The sequence below is a fragment of the Amborella trichopoda genome, chromosome 8, assembly GCF_054954075.1.
Source record: "Amborella trichopoda isolate Santa Cruz 75 chromosome 8, AtrichopodaSantaCruz75HAP2 v2.0, whole genome shotgun sequence".
Taxonomy (NCBI): domain Eukaryota; kingdom Viridiplantae; phylum Streptophyta; class Magnoliopsida; order Amborellales; family Amborellaceae; genus Amborella; species Amborella trichopoda.
This window is the reverse complement of record NC_142343.1, coordinates 3,343,787-3,351,191: the sequence shown is the minus strand read 5'-3', so window position 1 is coordinate 3,351,191 and position 7,405 is coordinate 3,343,787. Positions and strand designations below refer to the sequence as shown.

Sequence of the window (7,405 nt, the reverse complement as noted above, 5' to 3'; positions counted from 1 at the left end):
ACATTATGACTTGAGCCATTTTAGCCATCTATTTAGATTTAATGGTGGATACTAAAGGTCAATTATATTATATGTGCTTTAAAATGATTTATATAATAAAATTTAAAACTAAAAAACTCTCAACCATTTGATCGAGATCTTACCGTTAAAAGCTAATTTGTGATATTATAACTCGAGCTATTTTAGCCAATTATTTAGATCTGATGTCTGGGACTAAAGGTCACACATATTATATAGAATAACGATCCTATAAGACCCTCCCCCACCCATGTATGTAAGCTCTCAAAGGATAACCATTAAAATTGACACAGATCTCTAATGTGGAATTTGACTTATATAGATCTATGTCAAATTTAATTGATTATCCTTTTGAGTACTACACATAAAAAGTCCCTATAAAATAATTTTTTATATTATATATGTGGGTGCGGTCACGTAGAAAGCCTTCCAGAATGTAAATGTAAAGAGATGGATGTCAGTTATATTGGTGGAACGAATGAAAGGAGAGCCTCTCTCTTAAAAGTGTAGGTAAAGAGATGGATGTTACCATTTATTTAAAGAACCATGAGTCATGCAAGGACTACAATAAAGCAACAACTGTAAGAAAGACCATTGATGCAGAAACATTCATGACTCACCCAAACGAAATCAAGTTCAAACATAGAAAGATAAAATCCAAAACACAAACAAAAGAACACAGCAAAAATCATCGAAAATTCTCAGCCAGAGATCTCAATGGCCTTAACTTCAGGCTTTTTGACCTCCTCTTTGGGCACAATCACAGTCAAGACCCCATTCTCCATCGAAGCCGTCACCCGATCAACCTTGGCGTTTTCGGGCAGCCTGAATCGCCTCAGGAATTCGCCCCGACTTCTCTCTATCCTGTGCCACTTATCATTCTGCACCTCCGATTCTTTCTTTCTCTCTCCACCGATTTTTAGAACCCGGCCTTCCTCGACCTCCACCTTCACCTCCTCTTTCTTCAGTCCCGGCAAATCGGCCTCGAAAACATGGGCATTTTCAGTCTCTTTCCAATCAATTCGAGTGTTAGCGAAGGTAGAGGCTTCTGCAGAGAGAGAATTTGAGGGGAACAGGAAACTGGGGAAAGGGTCCCAAATGTCTAGAGAAAACGGGTCTAGAACGTTGGTCCTGCGACCAAAGAAGGCAGGAATCAGTGACATTTTTTGCAGAGTAAAGGAGAAGAAGAAATCGTTGAAATAATGGAGCTTGGAGTGAGAATGCTGGAAATAAAGAGAATTGAAGGGGGAAATATGGAGATTTCAGAATGGCTATTGCTCTTTTGCGATATAGAATCGAGAAGAGGTTATGTATTTATAGCCGAGGAAAAGTTTTCTTGATGTTTCCAGACATCAAATTTTTTAATTGAGGATGTTCTAGAGTGCACTCGATTTGTTTGTTTAATGACTTGAATCTAATGGTTGGTTGTGGCACAAGTTTATTTCGGTTTGTATTTTTTTAAGGGAAAAAAAAGAAGCAAAGTGCCATTTTCGTCTTCAACTCTCAAATTTGCCGTTACCGAGTTCGGGCACCCCAAATTGGTGCAAAATTGACGGTCTGGATTGCGATTCTATTGTGCAAAAAAAATAACATGTGAAAAAATAGCGAACCGGTAAAAATTAGTTGGGATTGGTGAATCGATAGTCTGGATCGCCATTTTACTGTAAAGAATCGTTGTTTTACTGTGCAAAACCGCAAGTTCCCTTTTTGACTCGGTTGTTTTCTTATATATACGTAAACCAAAATAGGGTGACCAATTTTCGAGTCGGATGATTTCGTACCAAAGCTCAAGTACATAACCATCAAAATCAGATTGGACTCTTGCTCCTTAGTTGATCCGACCTTAAGTTAAAATGATTATATTTAAAATTTGATTAAATTACCATTTGAGTAGTTTTGACGGGTCTGACTAACTAGTTTTGACTAATTTGACCAACTACAAAAATACAAAAAATTTATTAATACATTATATATTTTGACATTTTTATATTTTTTGATCCAATCTAATTAGTGTAACTGACAATAAGACCAATTTTGACTAAACCAAATCTCTAATCGGTTTGATGGCTAGTGTGCTCACTGCTTAATAAAAGAAAGTACAACTTGGCACGAGTGTTTCAAACATTGCCGATTTAGATAAGGATTCACCAGTAACCGTGGCGTTTCTCGATCAATTTTAGGGATTCAATGATTTTTATAAATATTATGTAGATTTTTTTTAGCAAACAAGCTAAGAGGTCTTGTTGGCAAAACCATCTGTATCGCCATCCAAAGATTGTGTTACATAGAGTAGATATTATTAATATAGCATCTAATTTTTCCCTTGAAAAATTTTTTTTCTCGATTGTTGAAACACAATATGGCGCATTTTATGCAACAGTTGTATTACAGTATACTGCAACAACACTTCTAGAAAACCATGTTTGCGGTATTTGTATGACCCAAAATTTTGCACACACACTTTTTTCATATCAATAATCAATCCTAAAAAATAAAAAAGTTTAATTTGAACCCTAGATATGATCAAAATGAGCCCCCTTCAAAAACGATCTAGACCATTCATTTGGTGAATTTCAAGATCTTAACCTTTATAAACTCAAATTCATTTTTTTTCCTTTTTTAACATTGTTCATCAATGATAATAAAGCCATCCAAAAACATTGAAAATGAAAGAAATATTTCTAAAACCTAGATCTAAACATCTCATCAAAATGAACGGCCTATGTTAATCGAACTAAAAAAGTACTTTCTAGATTGTGTTTTCAATTTATTTTTTTTTTGCGATTGTTTATTAGAATGAAAAGAGTGTATATTTCAAATTTTGGATCAAACAAATGGCCATAACATAATTTTTTTAAATTGTTGCATCATATTACCATACAATCGTTGCATAAAATGATTGCCCTACCTTCTCTCTTTCTCATTCACATTGGTTTCCTTGTTTTGACTTTCCCAATTTCTTCTCACTTTAATAATGATTTTTATTTGTATAAGGTGGAATCTGGTAGCCTCCTCGTTCCATTTCCATGCAATGGGACGGATGAGGAACAGGAATGGGCTTCCAGACCTTTCTGCCACCTGCCGTACTTTCGTCCATTATCCGAAACAAATGGAATGGCATAGTATTCGGAACAGGAAAAGAGCGTTTCAAAATCTGGACCGGTGGGTTTCGTCGTGCACACATCCATATTAGATCCCAGGATTGTTTATCCGGTTCAAACTGAATCAACAATAAAAAATATATTAAAAATCAAATACATATAAAAAACAAAACTTAGGGTTTATTGGGCCTTGTAAGTGGTGAACCTAGTAAAACATTAGATAATCTTGAAGAACAAAAATAAAAAATATGGATAGGGTTTGAGGGGACGAAACTAACACCAAAACCTTCCTAGAATTTTGTTCGACGCCAAATGATTCCTAATCCAAGTTGACAATTCCTGATCGGGGAGAAACAGGTCTTAAAACACTAGTAAAAAGAGAACAAAGCCATTTGAAAAATCGACATCTACCAAGACAAAAAGGTGAAGGACTTAATGACGTGTCAATTTTATATTATAGAATTAAAGCACATCTCAAATTTCATAGAAAATATTATTTCGATGTTAAAGAGCCCTCTATTAATTCCCTCAACTTCAAGATGCCATTTATGAAAAAGATGTCTAAATTTAAAAAATAATACACATATAATATATTATTTCATTGTTTATTTTTACGATTTTCAATTGTTTATACAGTCTTTTTTATAATTAAAGATGAAAATTAAATTCTCAGCTATCTTAAAACCTTTTGATACCAAACTATTATCTCATAACAACTTTTTGAGATATACCTTGCTTTGGTTGTTTAAGGTCGTAATTAATGTTATAAAACCTAGCAATTTCCGATCTAGATCGTCAATCGGGATCGGAATTCATCGGCCCTGCCTATTATACTTTTTGTTCCCTTTCTCTTTGCGCTTTTCTTTGAAGGTTTTTTTAACTACCTTCCAAATTCCCACCTTATAATTTATAAACGCTCATTTTTATTTTTACTAGCGAAACGGACGTGGTCCATAAATGAATTTTAAAAGCATGATGAGACATATAAATAAGTGTAATTAAAAAAGATCTAAAAGCATATAAAAAAGGAAAAAGTTTATATAAGGATGCAACGAAATGCACCTCAAAAATCATCGGAAAAGGTAATTTTAATGTTAAAAAACCCTTTGATTGATCATCTCGACGTCAATATATATGACCATGAAAAATAAAAGATTTTAAGTCTCAGAAATAGTGTATTTTACAACATATTATCTACATTGTCCATTTTCAAGATTTTCATATGTTTATAGATCTACTTGATTTTAACCATTTTTTAAATTTAAAATTTTATAATTGATATAAAAATACATTTTGAAATAATCCTAAGAACATTTTACTTCAAAATTACATACCATTATAAAATTTGAAGGTGCACCTCACCTCTACAGCTACAGATGCGTCCGTATGCCAACTGCACCCTATAAGAAATCAAATATTATACAATACCAAAATGAGAAATCAAAATTATTGGTATTAAAAAAAACTACAAAAAATATGTAAAATTTCAAATCTGACGCCTCCCAAATATCTGGACAATGTTAATTTTCTAATTTCAAATATTACAAATCACAAAATAAGAACTTTGTTAATTTTATTAAAAAATATGAAAGTAAGACTATGTTATTTTTAGAAATAAATTGGATCTTAATTTTAAATTTTTAATAACAAAAAATTTAGAAAAATCTTAATGACATATTTTTTAAAATTAAAATTCTGAAATAAAAAATTTAATTGATTTTATAAAAATAAATTTTTTCTTATGTTATTTTTAAAAGTAATTGTATCTTAACTTCAAATTTTCAATATCTAAAAATTAAGAAAAACCTTAATGACGTATTTTTGAAAATTAAAATTCAGAAATAAAGAATTAATTAATTAATTAATTTTCTAAAAAATAATATTTTCTTAAATTCAGATTTATACAGAATTAATAAAAACATAATATTTATTTTGTTTTAAGAAAATGATCTAATGCAACCACAGCCTTTTAATATATGATTTTTTTTGGGAAAAATTACACCCGCTGACTGATGAATGACTTGTCCTGTGTAAATACACCCGTCGTTTCATATTGCACGTTTCTTTTGTTCGTGCCATAAGTTCATTCGAGGGAAATGAGACGACATTCTTAGCAGTTAACACATGACAATTTACATGGCCTCGCTCTCAATTTCCAAATCAACCAAACCTGATTTATGTCCTCCACCCGTTTGTTTAAGGGAAAGACTTAAAATAAGGCCGCAACTTTATACTATTGAAGAAGAGTGGACCTCAAAAATCCTATAGAAGATGGTGTTTTGATATTGGAAAACCCTCAAACTGATTATCTTGACTTCGAGATGTGTTGATATATATATATATATATATATATATATATATATATATATATATATATATATATATATATATATATATATATATATATATATATATATATATATATATATATATATATATATATATATATATATATATATATATATATATATATATATATTCTAAAAATCGTGCATCTTATAACAAGATATTTGGACTGTCTATTTTTCAAAATTTTTAAATATTTATAAATTTATTTGATCTGTATTATTTTTAGATCTCAAAATTCCATAACTAAAGATAAATATAAATTTTTGGAGTCGTTATAAGATGGAAAAGTTTATATAGAGCCGATGCTCTAGACCAGCAAATTAAAGCCCATCTCAAAAATTTCACTAGAAGAGTTTGTTTTGATGCTTAAATTTCCTCAAATTGATCATCTCGACTTCAAGATGTATGGATCTGAGAAAAATATGGATTTCTAGTTTTGGAATTAATGCATCCTGTAACGTATTTTTGAACTGTTAATTTTCAAAATTTTCAAGTTTTTGTGGATCTGTTCGATCTGCACTATTTTTTAAGCTTTAAATTCTATAATTGAAGATGAAAGAATATATTTTAAGGCTATCACAAATCGACACTATTTGAAGGTACATTTTAATTTGATTGTTGAGACCCTTATAAGATAGATGTAATTTGTATACGGTTGCGAACTTAAACAATCAAAGTAAAATACACCTCCAAACTTTGTCATAAGATACAATTTGGCATTAAAAATTATTAAGATGATGAGAAAATCTATTTTTATCTCTAATTATAAAATTTCGAACTCCAAAAATTAGAATTACATTCGCAATAAAATTTTGGAGATGCACCTTGCTTCTATAATACGAAGGCGCCTTGTACAAGGAAAAAGTCTATATAAGGTTGCAATCTTAAAATGTAGAATTAAAGATGCACCTCAAAAATCCATTGCTTCTATAATACGAAGGCGCCTTGTACAAGGAAAAAGTTTATATAAGGTTGCAATCTTAAAATGTAGAATTAAAGATGAACCACAAAAATCCATCATAAAAGGTTGTTTGGATATTGGAAAACTTTTTACCAGGATTAAGGAAAGAGGAAGTGAAAGTCGAGGTCGTAGACGATCGAATTCTCGAAATTAGTGGAGAGAGGAAGAAAGAAAGAGAGGAGAAGAATGATACATGGCACAAGGTAGAGAGAGGCATAGGTAAATTCCTGAGGCGTTTCAGGTTGCCTGGAAAAGCAAAGTCTGATCAGGTGAGTGCTTCAATGGAGAATTGGGTTTTGACTGTGAATATGCCTAAAGAGGAGGTGAAGAAGCATGAAGTCAAGCCCATTGAGATCTCCGGCTAAGAATTTAATGGAGTTTGGTTAAGTTGAAGGTGGGACTGTCAAATAAAAGAATAGAAAGTTTGCGGGTTTCCAATGGTTTGGTTTGGGATTATCTCAAGTGTTTGTTTGATGTATAATTTAGCTTTGTTTTCGTATGTTTGTTTGTCAAATGAGCGATGGAATGGCCCTTGTTTCTTGTTAGATTGTATGGCTCGGCCCAAGAAATTCGCTTCCCTGTAGATGTTGATATTTCGTTTCTGTTTTCGTTCATGTAATTACTGGATTGCGTTAGGTAGCTAGCTAGCATTAACTCTCCAACTTTAAAGGGGAGGAGAAGACCCTCCCAACAATCCCATGTATGGATTGCGTTAGCTAGCATTAGCCAAGGCAACGTACTCGGTCGAGTCCCAGTCCTTCGGTCGAGTCAAGCTCTTTTTAAAAAAACAAAAATCACCTAAAATAATTAGACCGAGTCCTTCGGTCGAGTCAAGCTTTTTTAAAAAAAAACAAAACTCACCTAAAATAATTAGATATGGTGCAGTTGGCATACCGATGCATCCATGGGTGTAGAGGCAAGGTCTACCTTCAAATTTTATATAATTATATAATTTTGTTGTTAAAATGTTATTAAG

At 31.8% G+C, this 7,405-nt stretch overlaps 2 protein-coding genes across 2 annotated transcripts; one reads left to right on the top strand and one right to left on the bottom strand.

Moving 5' to 3' along the window:
• Positions 1 to 523: 523 nt before the first annotated feature.
• LOC18440190 (17.5 kDa class I heat shock protein) lies at positions 524 to 1,504 on the bottom strand. The gene has a single exon (XM_006850342.4). It carries the CDS (start codon positions 1,179 to 1,181, stop codon positions 720 to 722), a length of 462 nt encoding a protein of 153 aa, XP_006850405.1. The 5' UTR covers positions 1,182 to 1,504; the 3' UTR covers positions 524 to 719.
• LOC105421107 (18.1 kDa class I heat shock protein-like) lies at positions 1,221 to 6,794 on the top strand. Its single transcript, XM_011627293.1, has 2 exons — positions 1,221 to 1,323; positions 6,526 to 6,794. The coding sequence occupies exons 1-2, from the start codon at positions 1,221 to 1,223 to the stop codon at positions 6,792 to 6,794; spliced, it is 372 nt and encodes a 123-aa protein (XP_011625595.1).
• Positions 6,795 to 7,405: the final 611 nt, after the last annotated feature.